General features: G+C 31.5%; 1 protein-coding gene across 1 annotated transcript in view; it reads right to left on the minus strand.

Annotated features, from left to right (window-relative positions):
• Positions 1-22,348, minus strand: part of LOC143064209 (uncharacterized) — an 82,489-nt gene that overhangs the window by 23,089 nt on the left and 37,052 nt on the right. The window contains exons 16-44 of the mRNA XM_076236861.1: positions 22,296-22,340; positions 20,979-21,032; positions 20,635-20,679; positions 20,307-20,360; positions 19,353-19,451; positions 18,218-18,262; positions 17,371-17,424; positions 17,102-17,146; positions 16,553-16,660; positions 15,886-15,939; positions 14,897-14,950; positions 14,608-14,661; positions 14,037-14,081; positions 13,412-13,564; positions 13,137-13,190; positions 12,197-12,250; positions 11,677-11,730; positions 11,264-11,317; positions 8,936-9,025; positions 8,427-8,480; positions 5,764-5,817; positions 5,016-5,069; positions 4,718-4,771; positions 3,927-3,980; positions 3,520-3,573; positions 3,056-3,109; positions 2,300-2,353; positions 1,616-1,777; positions 870-977 (exon numbers count right to left, since the gene is read on the minus strand). Of these exons, the coding sequence (XP_076092976.1) occupies positions 870-977; positions 1,616-1,777; positions 2,300-2,353; positions 3,056-3,109; positions 3,520-3,573; positions 3,927-3,980; positions 4,718-4,771; positions 5,016-5,069; positions 5,764-5,817; positions 8,427-8,480; positions 8,936-9,025; positions 11,264-11,317; positions 11,677-11,730; positions 12,197-12,250; positions 13,137-13,190; positions 13,412-13,564; positions 14,037-14,081; positions 14,608-14,661; positions 14,897-14,950; positions 15,886-15,939; positions 16,553-16,660; positions 17,102-17,146; positions 17,371-17,424; positions 18,218-18,262; positions 19,353-19,451; positions 20,307-20,360; positions 20,635-20,679; positions 20,979-21,032; positions 22,296-22,340 (1,917 nt within the window). The remainder of the gene's footprint in view (positions 1-869; positions 978-1,615; positions 1,778-2,299; positions 2,354-3,055; positions 3,110-3,519; positions 3,574-3,926; positions 3,981-4,717; positions 4,772-5,015; positions 5,070-5,763; positions 5,818-8,426; positions 8,481-8,935; positions 9,026-11,263; positions 11,318-11,676; positions 11,731-12,196; positions 12,251-13,136; positions 13,191-13,411; positions 13,565-14,036; positions 14,082-14,607; positions 14,662-14,896; positions 14,951-15,885; positions 15,940-16,552; positions 16,661-17,101; positions 17,147-17,370; positions 17,425-18,217; positions 18,263-19,352; positions 19,452-20,306; positions 20,361-20,634; positions 20,680-20,978; positions 21,033-22,295; positions 22,341-22,348) is intronic.

Raw genomic sequence — 22,348 nt, forward strand, 5'->3', positions numbered from 1 at the left:
TGGAAGCCTGTCTGTAACACATTTTTTTTATTGTTTAAAGAGACATAATTTTTTTGAAATGGTTAAAACTACACACAAACAATAACATTACCACAACAATAAACAAATCTTTAAAAGTAGACAGATATAAACTAGTAAATCTTTAAAAGTACACCTAATCTGATTGATTATGAACCAACAAGTAAGATCAAACTGTTGAGTTGTTATGCAAGTGAATATTTTTTGTTATTGAGTACCAAAAAGACCATTTCAATTCGCCATTTCAAAATCTAATGCATTCTGGGTAATGTTTTCAAATGCTTACACCAAAACGTTACGATTGGTATAAAACCATTCTAAACAATGGAAATTCAACCAATGACGTTACGTTTTTTTCATTTTGGTTTTGCGAACAATGAGAATACCATAGTCCATTAAAAAAGCCAATTGCCTGTAGGATGGTTTTGCTTACTGAAAAAAGGTACCAATACATGAAATTGTAAATGAATAGTCTCCCCTAAATAACTTATGCATCAAGGAGCTGGAATTACTTACCTATTTTTATATTTTTTAAAACCTTTCACAGTCAAATCTTTTCAGTTTTTGTTTGTTGATTATATATTTCAAAACAAAAAGCAAAAATGTTTGAATTGGCCAAAACGTGTCATTCGAGGACAAGAACTAAATGTACCATAGAGAGCCAAACCATGGTTTCCATCATGTATGTATTTTTGTAGATCAGATTTTGCAGTCAACAGTCACTATCTTTTGCTGATTATTTCATACTGTCTACAGTTTCTGTCTATGAACAAATTTTAAGGTAACGAAAAAAAAAAATAGCAATTAAGAATTCAAATTGATGACAATACCTTTACAATTGGTTATCTTACCATCATTCCATCTAGTCCCCTGTATCCTGGTTCACCTGGAGTTCCCTGCTCTCCCTTCTGTCCTTGCTTTCCTTCAGGTCCTAATTGTCCTTCGCTTCCAGGAACACCCTATTGAAAAATGAAAGAATACAAGTTTTCTCATCTGAAATTAAATGCTACAGAACAAAATACATATACATATGATTAATTCCTTTTACAAATTTTGAACAATAGTACATCAAGTTTTAACATTGTTGTTCTATGTATTACTATTCTAATCTGATATTATGACAAAGGGTTATGTGCAAAGAAACAATTCTAGAGAATCTAAATTGAATAAAAATATGAAATTTTTATTTGAAAAAACCTTGAGAGGCAATTGACAAATAATGCCCTGGAATCAATGCTTTGACAACAGATGTAATTATCAAGGAACATACTCTGAAAAGGTCTGAAAGCTATAAAGTTTATGGAATATACTGATCGCTAACACAACCAAAGAACATATTGATGTTCTGGAAACTATTATTTTAAGTACTACTGTGGATTCCTCATCACTCATTGGATACCAATTTTTGTTGATTTCATGGGAACAGGTGGTCCATGAATTTTAAAGTTCAACGAAGTAAACAAAATTTATAGTCTTGTATGCAGACTTTGGAAAATACAGGAAATTAAATATATCCAAGAAAATGTAAGTTTCCCTCATTCAACTTAAAATGCTATCTACAAAAATAAATTTATCCACACTAATTTGTGTAACTTACTGGTGGTCCTGCTGTTCCTGGTTTTCCAACAGGTCCAGGTGGGCCAGGTGGTCCAACTTTACCAAGATCTCCACTCTCTCCCTTAGATCCTTCAGCTCCAGGTAAACCTTGTAGTCCCTCTAAACCTGGAGGTCCAACTAATCCTCTTGGTCCCTCAGTACCCTATAATCAATTAAATTAAATCATAAAATATACAAAATAGACCCTCCTACTCCAGGTAATCCTTGTAGTCCCACTAAACCTGGAGGTCCAACTAATCCTCTTGGTCCCTCAGTACCCTATAATCAATTAAATTAAATCATAAAATATACAAAATAGACCCTCCTACTCCAGGTAATCCTTGTAGTCCCACTAAACATGGAGATCCAACTAATCCTCTAGGTCCCTCAGCACCCTAAATCCATTAAATTAAATCATAAAATATACAAGTAGAAAAAAGATTAAATTGTCTACTCAACCAATCATGGGCTTTTTGTCTTTAATTCATTTCATACCATAGTACTTACTCTACATGAACTTAAACTGTATTCAAATTCCAATGAGATATAAGTTTTTCAAATGGGACAAAAAACATAGGATCCTTGTGCTTTCCGTAAGAAAACATTCTTGAAAAAGTATTAAATTTAATAACCAATTATAAAGTCTTTATCTTCACATTGTTAAGCGCCTAATAATAAAATTTACCTTCATTCCAACTGGACCTTGGATTCCTTGAATTCCAGGCTCACCAATTGGTCCCTAAAATAAATAGACATCATTTACTAGAATAAAATGATACATACACATTTTAAGTGCAGCATATCAATCTTAAATCATAAATATATTGGTGCAATTTTATCTGTCTGTTGCATTCTTTAAAATAGTCACCATCATCACAACTATGTATTAATCAATAGATTGCATTGCATTTAAAATATGTAGTATTTAATTTGTGTCAAAAAGTAAATAATTACTCTGTACCATTTTACATGTTACATAAATGACTGTCTCTTTCATTGTATTTTGCATCCTTATTATAAGGTGTGTTAAAAAAATTGTGGAGTACATCCATAGGTTTCAATTGGTTTATGCTATTTTTTCATATAGGAATGAATGTCACTTCAACACATGCATATTACTTAGAGTATTGAAGAATATAAACAAGTAATATAGATGCAAAAAAGAATCTGTGTGTAACAGATGGGGACATACATCCTTTTATGATGCAAACAGAAACTGGAGATAATCTTGTTAATACCTTCTTATCAAATATTTCAAATTTATCCTAGTCAATATCTTACTTTTATTTAGTTTTATTTATTCTATTAACCTGTATTATTGATGCAAATCATATGTGGTTTGATTCACATATGAAAGTTCAAATAGCACTAATACTAAGCACTGTTTATTTTGTTGATGACGATAAATCCTCCAATTTCATTTTAGGATGAAGCAACTTACCGGTGGTCCAAGTGGTCCAACTATACCCTGGGGTCCTGATGGTCCAGGTGGGCCCTGAAATTATCAATTATATGGATATCTACATATTCACGATTCATACTTTAACTAATGTATCACATGTATGCTTTATTCAGATTGACTTATATCTAACTGCTTTAAATTTCAACATCTCTGTTTAGGTTCAATGTTATATTTGATAATACTGGTATTATTTAGGCAAATATTAATCTCTTTTCAAACTATAAAAATCAAATATAAAGGGGAGAAATGATAAATTGTTTCCATAAAGACAGGACATGCAATTAAAATAACGTACTTTATATAAAAAAAAAAAAGAAGATGTTGTATGATTGCCAATGAGACAACTTTCCACAAGAGACCATAAATCATTAACAAAACTGACTTCGTAATTCAACATTATAGAAATACTTCTTAGCATTTTATAGTGGAATATAAACACGTACCATATCACCATGTTCTCCTTTTTGTCCCCTTTGTCCTGGAGCTCCAATTTCTCCCTTTAAATAAATTTAAATAAAGAACAAATATACAATTATACTAACCTTGGAAAAACATAATATGGCTGGAATCAATAAGTCCATCAATTGCAATCAGTTAAAAAAGTTTTTAACCAAATCAAAACTTTTAACGAATTGGAAAATCATTTCATAACAGTTGGCCTCAATTTTAGTTCTTAACAGTTTCAATCAAGTTTATTTTTATCTGTATTATAAACTGTTATATCTTCTTGTCATGTGTATAACAACGTAGAAGAAATATTAATATTTCAAATGCATTCTAATAAAACAAATTCTATATGTATTTAAAAAACTATTCTAGTGAAAAATTTGTCATATTTTTATAAAAGCACCTTATCTCCATCTTGTCCAGGTGAGCCAATTGGTCCTGGTGGTCCAGCATATCCCTAGAAAATAAAAACAAATGATTTAGTAATGCAATATTTACAGTAATCAATGTCCTATATCCCTAAAATCTAACATCATATTTTCAACATTATATCTTAAAAAAATTCCACATCAATAAAAGTTATTCAGCTTACCATATATTCCTTATCAACAAATAAAGCATAAATCAACCCATTGCTATGTATATGCATATTTTTAAATTTTTTTTATTAATATATGAGACTTGTCTTCCATTGACCATGATTGTTGTGTACTTTGTTTTTCTATCAAACATGTCTCCTCTGATCCTAACCGGTTGATGAGTTCTAGTCAGCCTTCCTTGTGCTTTCAGTGACCGATGTTTTGTGTAAAGTATTCAATGTTAAATTTCTATTCTTAGTTGTGCTGACATGATGGAACAACAGAGTCATTCTTGTATATCTATTTACCTCCTCAAAGGGTATAAAAGTACTGTTTGTGCAAGACCCTCATGGGTAGTCAAGGTCGTTAAAAACCACCCTTGTCGTAAGTATAAAAATACAAGGCTCAGATCATATGGAAACTTCAAATTAAAAGATTGATTGTAGCCAAGATAATAATAGTAATTAGTTCAGTGATTTTAGTTAAGGATTATTTTTTTAATCAAGAACATTGATAGACCTTCACTGCAGATTATGAATTCCAGTGATGAAGAGAACACATGTTGACCTTTGGGGTCTGCAAGCAATACAAAAAGGCCCCTAAAATAAGTACTTACTCTTGGTCCATCAGGTCCTGTTGGTCCGGGTAAGCCTGACTGGCCTTCAACACCCTGAATAATAATATTATTGAAATATGAAAATACATATGAGATTACTTCTTTATACTGTTTAACTATCATAATATTGTAAGAATATATATTATACAAAATAACAAGGTTTTGCTTAAAGAACAAATTATTATTCAACATTTATGCAGATTTCATTTTTTACCTACATGTTTAACCATTCATACTTGATATAACTTAAGTTCAATACTGACAATTGTTTGTTTAAATATGTTTTAGATTTAATTACCATGTCTCCTTTAGTTCCCATCATTCCCTCTTGTCCTGGGGCTCCTGGCTGACCCTAAAATTATATAAATAACAATATACATTGTGTCTAAATAAATTGTCTTTTGGGCAAATATTTTCTTTTTGTATTTGCAGTTTCTGAAATTCAAAATTCAAATTTAATAAAAGAATAGATTTATCGAGAGATCAATTGATTTAGAACAGCAGATAAAACAAGAGCAGATATTGTGTATATCAAATATTTAAGCTAATTGTATTCTTCTTTAATAAACCTTCATCAAAGCTAGCCCTACTTAACTTAATCATCTTTATTGTATGATACAAATAAATTCACTTTATCTTTCCGGTACATGCAATCAATCATCCTGAATATGCATGAAGTTATTCCCAAGGATATGATAAATAAGAAATATTCCTATAATCAATCTGATACATGTGTTTTACTAATGTAATGATCTACATCTGTAATGCATTATTTATTTCCCTTGTATGGATACAAATTTACTAATTAAATAAGGGCTATTCCAGAAAAAAATGTAGGGGGTTGGAAGGCACATAGTATTAATAATACATGGGTGATTGGCATCAGAGAAACTTTTCACACTATAATGCACTATAATTCTCAATTACAATTGTCTGGGTGGCAGGTGCTGACAAAAACTGCCTTTCAACCCCCCCCCCCCCCCCCCCCCCCCCCTCATACATTTTTTTCTAGAATAGCCCTAACTAAAGATCATCATAAATCTTACTGGAGGTCCATGTGTTCCTGCTGATCCTGGGAAGCCTACTGATCCTTTCTCTCCCTGAAAAATTAACAACATAAAATCATTATTTACATTAATTATGGTAGTACATAGAGTTATAAAATGTTCACATTCAAAATCCTATATTAAAAATAATTCATCTGATTTGATAAAGTGCAATTAATCAATCATGTGCACACAAAACAAATCCTGCTTTCTTTGACATACAGTTCAGTTCAATGGATTAAGTCTATTATGTTTACCTACATTGAGGTCAATATTTACAATTATTTTTACAACTTTCTAAATCAAAAAATTCAACATGCAAAGAAGAACGACATTAAAAAAACAGTACTTCTCTGTTTACAATCAAATTAATATCATTATTTCCAATTATTAACCAACTAAGTACATTATTGCCAAAAATGACTGGTTATTAAAAATAACATATTTTCTGTAATGGCCCTGTTTTTCTGTAATGGCCCTGTTTTTTTCTGTAATGGCCCTGTTTTTCTGTAATGGCCCTGTTGTTTAGGGTTCGACGACTTACAGAAAAGAGCGACGATTTACAGAAAAGAACCGAAAAGGACCGAAAAGGACCAAAAAGAACCGAAAAGGACCGAAAAGAACCGAAAAGGAGATCGAAGTTTTTTGTAATCGAAGAAAATTAAGAATTGCAAAATTATATAAGTCTATTATAAATAAAAAGATATTTTTCACAAAAGTTTATTCTTAGGTTTTGAAACCTTATACTGCGACAGGACTACATATAATAACTTACTGTACATGTAAAATATTATAGGTAGGGTCGGATGCCTATCTTATGGAATAAAAAACATAGAACAGACAAGAAAATAAAAGATATTAATTCATTACTGTCAAACAATCGTTCTACGTGAAGTATATTTATAAGCTAAGTGCCATTATTTTGTTCAATCTTGGTCGCTAATTCATTTCGAACATTACAACAGTTCCTTATATTTTTTTAGGAATGTGTTCATTCATCAGTGAATATATATTATAACACGGACATTCGGACAATCGGACAAAAACAAAATAAAACAAAATATCGTTTAAAACATGACGGAAAACTTTACAGGAGTTATTGAATAAATACGAAATTTCGTTCTTTTCGTGTGTGTGTACGTGTATTACATATTAAATGGAAACACATCATGATTGTTACTTTGACACGTTAAACCTGTCAAGGATTTGAATTCGTTAAGGAAAAGCCCCGTTATCTCCATGCACAAGTTTTTCTATAGATACATGTAGCACCACAGGCCAACATTTATCACCATCTGACATCATTCCACTAATCTACATATCTGTTTTTTAAAAGTGGTTTATTAGATAAAATTAATAGAAATCAACAGGCCATTAACTTTTTCACACCCTTTAATCTATACGCTATTATGGCGGCTATATAAAGAGTAAACAATTATCAATTATACCGAAAGCGGGTACGCTTTTCATTTATGTATATTTCTTGAAAGACGAAATGAAATGACTGTGTTTTGCACAAAATTTATAATATATATAGATAATGATGTATTTTTTTTAATTGATTAATCTCATTTTATTCCCATGTAGCCCATCGTTTAATACCGTAAATTGAATTAAGAAATTGAAACGAATCAAGAACATCGTAAAGTTTGCCAAGGTTTACATGTAGCAGGAATTGAAAATTTCTTCAAATGTTTTTTACAATTCTATTTTCGAAAACAACGGAATTGACACTTTGATTTTTTTTTTCAAAAATATTTAAATGCCTTAATCTGATACAGAGAAATCTAACTTTTTTGTAAGACTACATGTCCATATAAATGTACAATCTAAATTTGAATTATACATTCCTTTATTACGAGGGGGACATTGGTGTATAGATATATACATTGTTTTAATTTTAAATAATAATCAATAATCATATGTATGTTCTTTTCGGTTCTTTTCGGTCCTTTTCGGTTCTTTTTGGTCCTTTTCGGTTCTTTTCGGTTCTTTTCTGTAAATCGTCGCTCTTTTCTGTAAATCGTTGGACCGTTATTTCTGCAATGGCCCTGTGTTTCTGTAATGGCCCTGTATTAATGCCCAGCTTGTCTGTATCAAGCCCAGTTAGGGTTTTTAATAAAGTTAATAAAATTAAGCTGTAAAGAGTATAATACCCTTTTGTATTTTATTTAATTTAGTAACCAGGAACAAACATTAAAGAACCATATAAAGGGATCACTGTTCATCCTGTTTTTCAACACATAACTTCTTTCAACTTAATATCTTGGATATTTGGTATATTTTTAAAAGCTTGATCATGGTGAAGTACAAATTATTTTTTTTCAAACTAAAGTCATTAAAGGAGTAAGAGAGTACATCAAGTTGGCAGCAACACATACACTTTTTTCAGTTGGTTAATAAATGTATTAAGAAATGGGTGTTTTTATAATGGCCCTGTTATATGTCCTTGGTCAGTAATAATGGCCTCGGATATCTGTAATGGCCTGAGGCAACAGACTTCCTCGACCATTATTACAGACCTTGGACATATAACAGGGCCATTATAAAAATACCCATTCATTAATACTATAATATTGTATGAAATATTAGACTTTACACATTATCTGTAGTTTCAGAAGATAAAATGAATCATTTTCACATCTTAACATTAAATAACTTACAGGTGACCCTACTCGTCCTCTTTGTCCTGTTGGTCCAATGGGTCCATCTTTTCCCTGAAAAATGGAGAAATGTTTTAAAATTCAGCATTAACATATAATCATATGATAGAAAACTGTATAAAATGTAGAATGCAATGGCCATAACTACATCATATCATAAATAAACCTTTTTAAAAGTTTAAACATAATCTTGGTTTGCAACCAGGGAACATTCTTGTCAAAAACAAAGTCACATAAATGATCAACAACTTTTTCTGAAATATTAATATCAAAATATCAGGTTAACTTGTCTTTTAAGTTCTAGTGAACAATTTTCTTTTGCAGACCATAAAGAAAAGATCTAATGAAATTGTTCATATTTTCCAACAGTTCAATGTGTCCCTTGATAACGGGAGGTCAGGGAAAGGGACTGCTTTGTATTTGCATATTAATTCGTTGTTAAGGGTATGGTATGTAAGCATGTAATGCTACAAGATTCCTTAATGATAAAGACTACTATATATACTTACTTGTGGTCCAGGATATCCTCTGTCTCCTTGGAAACCAGGTGGGCCTGGGGGACCCATCACTCCAGTTTCTCCTTGTGGTCCAGTGTTTCCCTACAAAACAAACATATAGAGGTCTTCTTATAAGGTAGCAATACACAGCTCGGAGTGTGGTTTTTCATTTTGTCCCCTATGGATTTTTCAAAAGTTATTGTGTAATAAAATTCATTTTTAGAGAGCTGAGTAATAATTTAGCCTTCTAAGTTGGTTTATAAGAACATCAAGATTATTTTTGTATGTTTCATTGGCTATATTCTGTTTGACTGTCCCTATGCTTTATTCATTACTTGTTTATTCCTTGTAATTGAGTATAGGACTAAATCAATATTTTCTGCCTTCTATTCATATACAATCAACATATTCTTTTAAGTTATTTTTGTGTCTGTCCTAGAAAATATATCATAACTTTTGTTAGACAAAGTTACACATAAAAACCTGGAAAGTTAGAACTAGAGGCTCTCAAGAGCCTGTGTCGCTCACCTTGGTCTATGTGCATATTAAACAATGGACACAGATAAATTCATGACAAAATTGTGTTTTGGTGATGGTGATGTGTTTGTAGATCTTTCTTTACTGAACATTATTGTTGCTACAATTATCTCTATCTATAATGAACTTGGCCCAGTAATTACAGTTGAAAATATTTTCTAAAAATTTACAAAATTTATGAAAATTGTTAAAAATTGACAATTCCTTAAGGGGTCAGTTGGCAATTTTGGTCATGTAGACTTATTTATAGATCTTATTTTGCTGAACATTATTGCTGTTTACAGTTTAACTCTATCTATAACAACATTCAAGATAATAACCAAAATCTGCAAATTTCCTTAAAATTACTAATTCGAGGGCAGCAACCCAACAACTGGTTGTCCGATTTGTCTGAAAATTTCAGGGCAGATAGATCTTGACCTAATAGACCTAATTTTAACCCCGCGTCAGATTTGTTCTAAATGCTTTGGTTTCAGAGATATAAGCCAAAATCTACATTTCACCCCTATGTACTATTTTTAGCCACGGCAGCCATCTTGGTTGGTTGGCCGGGTCACGCCACACATTTTTTAAACTACATACCCAGAGTTCGCGAAAATGGTCGGTCCTGTCGGTCCTATCTGTCAAAATGAGGCTCGGACCAGTATTTTGAAAGCTAGTGCCGGTCCTGATGACCGATGTAAAAAACGGCCGTTGTAGTTCCTTTTTTATCGGTAATTAGTTGTACCGCAACTAATTCCAATATGTGTTTACATAGGTCTTCAGATGTACCTGCTGCTAATTTCCGGTACTGGTTTCCTGTTATAAACAAACTGAAACCTATGGACACCAAAGTGCCGATCTACATGTGGCCTGCTAAATTTGTTCTTGGCAAACAATCGGCAATTGAAATCTTAGATGGAGATAACAAATACTGAGAAAATGATTCAGTTGATGAAATAGATAGAGAAATGACTTTAATTAAGAACAATCAGAAGATCAGAACTCGTACTTCAGTCTTCATTATTAATTTGTCCGTGGCTGTGAAAAATGAAACTAATAATAATAAAAGATATTTTTGGATACAATATGTTAGGCAGCAACCATTTGATTTTCTGGGGGGGGCTATGGGGTTTTTTTCTGAACAAATTTTTTTTTTCGCCTGTGGCGAAAAACAATCTATTTTTTTCGCGACAAGTCAAAAACAATTTTTTTCTTTCAATTTTAGCATTACATATAGTGGCAGCTGAGGGTTAAACAAACAATTTTTTTTCTCAGAATCAAAAGCAAATTATTTTTTTCTCCAAAAACTGGAAACAAACTTTTTTTTCCAAAAAAAAACCATAGCCCCCCCCCCCCCCCCCTCGAAAATCAAATGGTTGCTGCCTTATTATTTTTATTTTAGGATCAAATTGACAGATTTTTTAGGACTGGCTAAAATTTTGTAGGATTGACAAATAATCTTGCTTTGTTGGTCCCATGACTGACGGGTCAAACGAAGTTTTCGCGAACTCTGCATACCCCAATGATGATTGTGGCCAAGTTTGGTTAAATTTGGCCCAGCAGTTTCAGAGGAAAAGATTTTTGTAAAAGTTTATGGACGCCGGACGCCAAGTGATGAGAAAAGCTCACTTGACCTTTCAGGTCAGGTAAGCTAAAAAAATAACATCATAAAACCCAAAATTGGCTCCAATTTTAAACTATAAATAGAAGCTGTGACCTTTATCTTTGAACTATTGACATCAAAACTAATAGGATCCCCAATTTGAAAGCAGTGGTGAGAAAAGAGTGTTTTGTTGTTACCATAGGAACTAACAAACTTACTTGCTCTCCTCTTTCTCCAGTATTTCCTGGTACGCCAGTTTCTCCTGGTGGACCCTGTTATAAAAACACTTCCATATATTACAGTATGCTACATTATATCCAATGCATATTATGAGGAAATAAAAATTTCCCTGCCAGCAACTTGTTAAACTAATAAAAAATGGATTTTACATAAAGATTTCTTCAAATTTTCATATTCTGTCCTGTTTGTCATGTGTAGTTTGGAAATTTATTTTATTCAACATTTTTTTTATTTGGATCAGCATGAAAAATAATTAAGATTTTGTCTGGATAAATATCACAAGAAATTGAAAATAAAATAAATTACAAATTATCAGCATGTTAACAATTTAACTGGCCTATATATTTGTCCTCTTAATTTAAAAGTAAAAGATAATCAATACAGTACTTACGGGGTTCCCTGGGGCACCTCTATCTCCTGCAGCACCGGGTTCTCCGGAAGATCCCTAAATATTTATATTTGTCATGTCATCTTATTTGTTAAATTGATATATTAATACAAACACAGTCTTTTCATTTTATTTCTAAAAATTGTAAAAAATCACATGATTTCTGATAAAGGTACTGCAATCTTATAACAAATTCAATAGTTTCAAATTTCTGTAAAAAAACTTTATTTTTTTTTGTTATGAACCAAGCTATAATTATTAAAAACCATTAAAATAAGACAACTTTCAGATTGGTCAAAGCTTTTGTCCTACTTAAGTATCTAATTTAGGTGTTTTTCAATATTTTTTTTTATCTTCATATGAAACAGAAATCAAAAGTTAAAACTTGCAATATACTTCTAACAAGATATCTTAACATTTAACATTTGTCAAAATTTACACTTTATAAATTAAATTTGATAGACTTTAAAATGAAATGAGGAGAGTTTTCTGACCCTATAGAGTAATCTAATAAATAACTTACTGTTGCACCCATAACACCAGCTTGTCCTGGTAAACCTGGCCTTCCTGGTGAACCCTGTCAAGTAATGTAATATATAAACTACCCGTCAAAAAAAGATATATAATCATGTCATACAACCTTTCTTATGTAACCTATTTACTCTGCAATAAAAACTGTTCAAGCTTTATTTCAACATAAGCAAGGAAAATGGAAACAACTGAAACCAAAATTATACCTCCTATCTAGAATTAAGCTTTAAAAATTTATCTATATTAGCAATAACAGTGCCTGATTTGTGCTAAAACAGTAAAGAAAAACATATACGGCAGACAGCCACCAACAACAAATCCCCAGAAATTACAGTATATCATATTGATACTATACAATATTAGTTTTGCTCATTGTTGATGGTCTTACAGTGACCTGTACATGTAAGTATTTACTTTTTGTGGATGGTTGTCTAGTTTCCAATCATACTAAATCTCCTTACATTCATATTAATTCAAAATGAAAATAACACTTTCTAAATTTGAAATATCTGAAGTGGTTTTCTTGATTCATCTTTTAAAATCAGGAACGTGCAAACCCAAAACTGTTGAAGCAAAGACACTATAAGTACCCAAGAATCAATCAGACCAATTTGGTGGAAATTGTCTAATGGTTTTATATCATTTTTTTTTTAATTTGACATTGGAGGACAAAAATAGATGCCAAAAGATACCGATGGCTCACTTGGTTAATAATTTATAGGCCAGATAGGCTTTTTAAATATTTGAGTAATATTCTTGAGTTACACTTGCCTATACATTGCTTCTAAATAACAGTATTTTGATCTTGAAAAAAATATATTTTTGAATTGCATTTTCCTTTGCTCTGAAACAATGTGGGGACATGAGGTAGTTGTCATTATTTAGTTCCTGTGGCAAACCTTTGTGGTGTATACATTACTATTTATACTTACTGATTCACCTCTTTCTCCAGGGGGTCCAAACATTCCTTCTTTTCCTGGTAATCCCTACAATGATGAAATTATACATCTCAATCTTATCAATAGCTGTTAAGCTCCAGTTCTATACCAGTACAAAATGGTATCAAATATGTGTTCTTCTATTTTATCTAATAATCTTGCAAGAAATAACAATATTCAAAATGATTAAACCAATCAAGAAATTAAAAGATGAAATCAGCTCTAAAAATAAGTACTAGAAGACAAACAAGTATTAATTTTTTGCTTACCGGTGGACCGAAGGGGCCCATCAAACCTGGTGGTCCAGGAGGCCCTTGGATTCCTTGTTCTCCCGTAAAACCTGGTGGACCTGGTACACCTGAATCTCCCTTTGGTCCCAAGGGACCTGGTGTTCCTTGCTTTCCTCTTTCACCATTTGGTCCCTATAAAATATATCAAACATCATCACTTATTTTTTATAATTCAATCAACTCATCGTAAACGACCATCAATTTCATGCATAGTTTTTTTTTTTCTAAAACAAGCATGAATCATCTTCAGTGTATATTGTCTGTACCAAGTCAGGAGTATTACAGTTGTTTTACATTCATTGAATGTGTTTGAGCTTTTTCCATTTGGTTAGACTTTTTTTCATAACATTAATTAAAACAGCACTTCTAGCAGTTGCAATGACTATCAATATATCAAGAATCTGATTGAGCTTTCGCATATTTCTTTCAGAACTTTTGATTTTGACAACAAAGCTATAAGCAGAGAGTTATACTACAAAGAGTTGCAATCAATTCAATCATCAACAACCTTATTTCATATGATTAAATTGCTTTATAAAATACTACTAAACAGAACTTTTGTGTAGCATGATTCAATCAATTTTTATAAATGTCATCTCCTTACCTGTGGTCCAGGCTCTCCACGGTCTCCAACTTGTCCAGGTTTTCCCTGAAAAAAAAATATTGTTAGAAAGAACTGATAAATATTTTATATAAATGTAACTCATTTTGTTGTAGACATTTTTTTCACTGGACATACTGATTCAGCAAAATTGCAGCCTATCTTATATTAAAAACTATCCCTATTCCCTTTTATTCTAACTTTTCTATATGAGGGGCCTGATGGGTTATTTTCATTCTTCGTGATCAGCACATTTTCGCTATCGTGACCCGTTTTTCTACAGATTTTTTTTTTATATTTTCGTGATCCGTGATCATGGAAATTTATTTTCTGTAAATCGTGATTGACCAAAAAATCAACTAGTGAATCGTGATGAGACCCCAATCACACCCATCCTATATGTTTTCAGTTGCTTGGTTCGGGTCAATCTATCAAGTCTTCAAATTGAAATGAATGTTTCTTTGAGTAATATATGTTTCCTTGCATTAAGCAAAATGAAATTTCTTACAGTGTATAACTCAAATATAGAACAATTAGGTGTATATAATCCAACTAAGACATATAAACAACTTACAGATTTTCCTCTTGTGCCTCTTCTTCCACGGCGTCCATGACGACCAGCTGGTCCCTGTAAGTATCAAACACAATAATTAAAATGATCAAATTATGATACATTTATTGCTGCTTACTTAGTGTCTAGTGGCAAATACTTCATGACAACAAAATTTAAATAAAAAATAGCCATGCTTCAACAAACTTAAAGTCAGTTATTTTAATTCATTCAGTAATTTTAATTCACTACATGGAGCAAAAGTTCCAAAACTAATTTGGAAAGAATCTGGGTTTTTTAATAGTTTAATTACCTTTGCTCCATTTGGTCCTGGGTATCCTGTTATACCAGGCATTCCTTGTCGTCCCTAAAAATATATTGGACTAAATAAGTGAACATTCATAAGACATTGTAAAATAATTTACAGAATATGTATTACACAGATTGTTCGTGACCTGATGGGGTATATAGTACATATACACATTCGATTTCATATGAGTTGAAAGCATAGGTAAGAGTCCCCTTACAAAGTTTACAGACCTTGCCCTGAATTCATAAAACTTTCGAGTCAGTTTTTTGTACTCATACTCCAAAATAAACCAATCAAAATGCTGGATTTCATGTTTTAAGCATGATTTTTGTGCTCGGACCAATGAGCAAAGTTTTATGACTTCAACCCCTTGTATATACCATATTAAGCCAATGATGGACTGTGTAATATTTATTTACTACTGACTATCTGATACTTGCAATACACCATGAGTATCTTTTACTAGCTTTTAATATCTTACAGATGCTTTCTTATAATTGGCAATGTTAAGAGCAACACTCTTGTACACACTGTGCAATACATATAATGGTACACAGTCAGCATGTGACTTTGTACATTCAATTCAATTCTCTAATATCTATAGAAGGTAGGGTATATTATTATATTTAACCTTCTAGTTTAACTGAACTATTATTCTATTTCATAATGATATTTTTAAGGTTTCCCCTGTTTCAATCAAACAGTATACTGTGGATTCATTTATTTTGATAGATACCAATTTTTTAAGGAATTGAGTAAAAGATGTAAGTTAGTGGATATTTGATTTTGCCAAAAGTCTGTATTATAACAAGCCTTTATGAAATTTGTTTTTCATTGAACAAATATCCACATAAGCACTGAAAAATGACATACAAAGAATAATAATGATCCCACAGTAGTCAACTGTAATATGTAGCTTGTTTTGATCTTTTATTATTTATATTCAAAGGGAACTATGATTACACTATTAATCACGCTCCAATTAATCTCACCTTTTCTCCTTGAGTACCTTGTTCTCCTACTTCTCCTCTTTGTCCTGGATCTCCCTATAAATAAAAAACAAAAGTTTAAATTATATTTTTATTAGGTTTAATTCATACAGACAGAACTACATGTATATAACAAGAGTTCATCTGGTTACTGGGTGGATGCATGTCCTTGTGTTTCAGGTGGCGCCGTTCAATAACATTTACAGATTTATTTTTTTTTTGTAAAGATCTTTTGATTTCCCTACTTATGACAAAGGAGAAGGTCCAGTTAGGTTTTATTTTGGCCTTATATTTGAAGTACATATGATGAAAAATTATTTAAGATTTTTTAAAAGTGTCTCAAATTCAAGCTTAAATCTATGAAGAATCTATCAATTATATACATGCCCTTAACACCCTTTTCCTGATGCTTTTTTTAAATGAAAGCGCTAGCATTCATTTTTAATCTCAACCTTTACATATGTTATGTAATATCATTAAGTACAACACATATTTAAATATTAAGAATAAACATGTGCTGCCCTACCATTTCAGAACAAAAGTGTCTACAAATTAGCAAAAATGTAAAAATTGTGAAGATTGTAGTAATTTTGCTTCACATAATGATGTTAGTATCTGATTCTTGTACAATATGAAATGGATTTTGAAATTTTCACATCCGTTTAATTACCTTTGTTCCTTCAATTCCTTCGAAACCTTGAGGTCCATTGGTCCCTTTAAGTCCTTTATCCCCTTTATATCCATAGTCACCTTTCATACCATCCATACCTGGGCCACCCTAAAACAACAATGACGATGTAAACTATAATTATGTATTGTATTATAATATTGGCCAAAGAACATAATTAAAAGAACTCAGCATGCAATATTCTAAGATATTGCATCATTGCAAATAGAAAAATTAGATTATCAAGAATTGGTGACAAAAATATGTCATTTTTTGCACTAACTTTTTAACTACCTACTTTGCTTCTCTTTCCTGTACGTGTTCACACGGAAATAAGACGTGAAAAATTTCAGCACATCCCTTCTTATTCTTTTGTATTTATGATATAATGGAACCATGAAAATTAAAACTGATATATTTTTTTCAGTTTTTGATTGTCAGAGAGTACCTCAAGTACACATGTTTTTGCTCTAACCGTACAGTCATTTCTTCAGAATCCATTGTAATATGAAAGGAAAAAGATTGAGAAAGACATTATCTGTTAAAACTTACCATGTCACCTTTAATCCCAAGTGGCCCTGTGTTACCTGTATCTCCCTACAAGTACACAAAATATATTTACAGATATGTCAGTTTTAGACAATTCAATATATGTTAAAAAAAATATACACATCAACATAGTTTTTTTCTCTCCAATTATTCAATTATTTACAGTTTTTTACAAACTACACAGTACATTGAACAAAAATAAGTCAAAGTCTCAAATTGCTGGTTTGCAATATTTGTGACTGTATCTAAATGTACCTTAAATATTAAAGTACCTTAATTCCTCTTGGTCCTGGATATCCAATAATACCCTGCATTCCTTGTGAGCCCTGAAATTTAATAAATTATAACAATTCATGAATGCAAAACAGACAATAGTTCCTTTAGAGTAAAGTAGCTAATTTTTACATCAATATAAAAAAAAAAATGAAAACAAATTTCATGAAATATATGCATTGATAAAAATAAGTATGATTTTTTTGGGTCAAACTTCATGTTAGATATAGGAGACATCATTGTAAATAAATGTGTTAGTGAAATGTGCAATAAGGGTTATTTTTTTATGCACAGGGTTATTTAAGTTAAATGAACAATGATGATCAAAATATGTTTTTACATCTTTTAGAAACAAGCCAAGTTTCAGTACTGAGTTTTAAAGTGAGAGAGTCAAACAATGTATTTAATGAACAAACACAGTGTGGGACAAGCTGATTACTATATAGGCACTCAAAAACTTAAAGGTATTAAAACTATTTATATCTCTTGGATTTTACTCTCTTTTTAATCCAAAAATATTTTCTATCCCCTTTTTGTTTGTAATTAGAAGAAATAAAATCTACCCTTCAAAGTATTTGTTTTCCCTTTTGTTTACTTCCTTACTCTGGAATGAATGGAGTTACACAAACATTTTCTATGTATGCATCTTTTCAAAGACGAAAATCACACCTATCCCTTGAAACTGATTCAAGACCTTAAACAGACCCACTGAAATACTGTTTCTGGAAACTGGTTCAGGAACTTAAACAAACCCATACTGTAACAAAATGTTAAATGCTGGGTAAATTTGAATACTGTTTGACATAAACTTTGGAGTAGTTGCTTTCGTCTTTATATTTTTCTTACCTGATCTCCTTTAATTCCAGGATCACCCTCTCTGCCAGGTAATCCCTGTCAAGAAATAATTAAAGTATTTAGTACAATCTAATATTATATATTGATAAATCACACAAAACATGTTTCCTCTTTCTTTGGCCTATCTTCTTAAACATTCAAATATTTATACTTATTTATAGATGAATATTCTCGGAAAAATTATCTTTACAGAGGGAATAATGTACAACTATTAATAATGAAAAAAACCAACTGTCATTGGTCAGGGAATTACCCTGAACTATCATGATGTTCATTCAATATCACATTTCATTCAAAAGCAAACAAAATTTACGCCTAAACATTTTTTGACATACTATTTTGCAAGAGGATACCACATATAACCATGTAAAATCAATATTGACACTGTTTTTTATTTTGATTTGTCAATATACATGTATACCAGGGGTCATACTTCAGAATTTGATAGCAAACTGACTTCTTCTTGCTAAACCAAGAGAAGTGAGGAAACAAAATAATGCTTTTAAACAATAGATTTGGAGTCTTTCTCATGACAAATGTTCTAATTTTATTTTAAGTCCTTGTTGTCTGAAAGAGTTTTACAGAACTCCAAAGCTTATTCAAACAAAATGATATTAAGATTTGTTAATACTGGTTCTAAATTACCATAAATAAATATAAAACAAGAATGTGTCCTCAGTACACGAATGCCCCACTCGCACTATCATTTTCTCTGTTCAGTGGACCGTGAAATTGGGGTAAAATCTCTAATTTGGCATTAAAATTAGAAAGATCATATCATAGGGAACATGTGTACCAAGTTTGAAGTCGATTGGACTTCAACTTCATCAAAAACTACCTCGACCAAAAACTTTAACCTGAAGCGGGACAGACGGACGAACGAACGGACGAACGAACGAACGGACGGACGGACGAACGAACGGACGCACAGACCAGAAAACATATTGCCCCTCTACTATCGTAAGTGGGGCATAAAAAATATGATAGATCCTAAAATCATCTAGTGTGGTGAGCTCTTGTATACTATAAGACCCAGAAAATCTTGTTGCCAAGGTTATCAAATGTAGCTAATCTCATAAATATTATACAAAAACAAGAAATAAAATTATTACTGTAATATACTTACAGCTGGACCAAGTGGTCCAGGTAAACCAGGTAGTCCAGGTTTTCCTACAGGTCCAGAAATGCCTGGTGGTCCCATTGGTCCAGGTGGTCCTGGTGGACCCTAAAAAACAAAACTAGTATTCTAAATATCTGCTGCCAAAAATTGTTCACATCTACTTGTACCTTGTCTTGAAATGTTTATATGCAAATTTTTCAGAGATATTTTGTGGAAACCACATATTTCACAAATATAATCTATGTCTAACACATTTATATCTATATTAAATCTCCATTTGATAAAAAAAAAAAAAAATTACAATTCTAGTAAAGAAAGGTCTTTTAAACTTTTAAATAATCTTTGTAGCAGGTATAAAATATCCTGGCTCACTTTCTAGAAACCACTCTTGTGATTAAAGAGGGTAGTAATGCCCTTTACCGTCAGGCATCAAACAGTCATTTTCAGCTACTGTTAGAGTCATATTGGTTAAATTTTTACCGTGATTCGTCAAATTATTCTTATCGTTATTCGTCAGAGGTCTCCGATAATTGTCGTTACCTTAATTTTTGGGGAAAATTTAACATGATTCGTCAAAATCAGTCAATTTTCTTATCGTCTAAAAGAAAGTGTACATTTTATCGTCATGCATAAAAAATAACCGTTAACGTAATTTGGCAAGAAGGTACCCCCATTACCACCCTCATTAAACCATAAAGTTAAGAATGATTTTGGACAAATAGTCTGCATGAAAATCAACAGACAGATAATGTCTACTGATCATACATTTGCTACAGGATGAAAGGGTCAAACTATAAAAAATAATACTGACATTTAAAGTGGAAATCTGATTATAACATTTAATCTGCTTAATTAGCACTTTTGATTGAAAAAGAATGACTAAACAACAGATAAAAAGACATGTACTGAAATTGTCAAGGCAAAAGAAAGATTTTGAGACATGTTACATGGAATACTCACAGTTGGTCCTGGTGCTCCTCCATTACCAGGGGCACCTGGTGCTCCTACTGTTCCCTGTAATAAATAGTTTTTGTTTACATTTGTTATGTCATAACTGGTATCAATAGTAATATTAAAGACTCATTCAGCATAAATAACCTGTTGTACTACAGTGAAAACATTTTTTTTAATTACAAATTTTGTATTATGAGTTGAGACAACTTAAATATAAAAAATCAAAATGATAAAAAAACCCATGATAAATTGATGACATACAACATAAGTATGTATATAATCATTCTAAAAGACTGCCAACTACTGTGTTTCTTTCATAATGCTTTAGTCTTACCTCATTTCCTTTTGGCCCAGGTGGTCCCTCAGTTCCTGGTACACCCTAAAATTAAATAAACAGTATGTAAAATATAATCTGGTAGCTCCTATTTATTTTTTATACATGTAAATTTTAAAACAAATATTAAAAACCATTGTTATGACCAAACAACTATCTTCACAAATTGTGTTTCTTTAATGTAAAATATTTCACTTTCATTTCACTTTCTTATTTCTAAAATAAAGCATCTAATTTCTTTATGTTTATGTATTGCCTTTGAGATTATCTATACATTAAACTTTAAATGAATAAAATCTTCAATAAGTTGACACTGAGTGATATTTTACAGCTATCATACTTACAGGACTTCCCATTGGTCCATATCTACCTCTTGTTCCCATAAAACCTCTTGGACCCTGAATATAAAATCATATACACTTAACATGGAATATATATAAATTGACAATGTAGTGCAGGAAAAAAACATAAGTCTTAATTGACAAGGAACAAATAATGAATGTGTACCCCTTCCCATAATTCAAAGTATTGGAAAACGAGAAGTAGGTGCATGACAAATTGGCAAAAAGATTCAAACACTGCAACTCATCACTGTAAAGTTCCTGATCAAAAATTAAATCCTTCTTTATAATGGTTCTTGAGAAAAAAGTAATGAAAATATTTGTTGGATGACCATTTGGATAGACTGCTAGATAAGGTTGATACGTAAGTCTGAGAGAACATAATCTATTTGTTTTAATTGCCTTTGAACTTCTGTAGACTTCAGTAACTACTCTTAGATTTGAACCTTGTGTTATCTCATACCACAGCTTTGTGAAGATGGAGAAGAATCAAGCAAAACATATCAGCAACTTCATATTGTGTGAAGAGAACTTATCTCATATAAAAGACATCATAATAATATGATAGACTAAGCAAGGTAAAATATGAACTGTTAGAATCAAAACGGCTAATTAACACAATTTGATGCATTTTGTTCCATAAGTTGTACCAACACTGTAAATTGGTTCTGATTGTTACTTGTAGCTGATATTCTTATCTTTCAAATCATACTTATTCATTTTTTTACATAAATAAGGCCGTTAGTTTTCTTGTTTGAATTGTTTTACATCTTCTTATCGGGGCCTATTATTGCTGACTATGCGGTTTGGGCTTTGCTCATTGTTGAAGGCCGTACGGTGACCTATAGTTGTTAATGTCTGTGTCATTTTGGTCTTTTGTGGATAGTTGTCTCATTGGCAATCATACCACATCTTCTTTTTTATATTATACCAAAAGCATTTGTTTCTGGGCAGATGGCACCCACATAACTGTCATTCCTATAGTCATAAAACCAACATGGAGGCATTTATACAATATAAATCTATGATACCAAATTCAATAGGATAAACACAACTTTCTAATTAACCGTCGTAAGATAAAGTCAAAAGTTTATAAAAAAAAAATTGTTTGAAGTTTTTGCATCATATGACATAAAAGCTTTAGGTAATAGTTATTTAAAAAAAATATGCACACATAATATAGAACATTGCAATTTAAATTGATTTTTGTTTGTGTAGATGAATATTGTGCTTATTTTATGGAGCTATTTTCTGTTTGCATGATTATCATACATTTCATGTCAGAGCACCATCTAAAGTAATAAACAACATCCGACTTACCAATTCTCCTGGTGGTCCCACTGGTCCTGGCTCTCCAATATCTCCCTGAAATG

This window comes from Mytilus galloprovincialis, chromosome 2 (genome assembly GCF_965363235.1).
Source record: "Mytilus galloprovincialis chromosome 2, xbMytGall1.hap1.1, whole genome shotgun sequence".
NCBI lineage: Eukaryota > Metazoa > Mollusca > Bivalvia > Mytilida > Mytilidae > Mytilus > Mytilus galloprovincialis.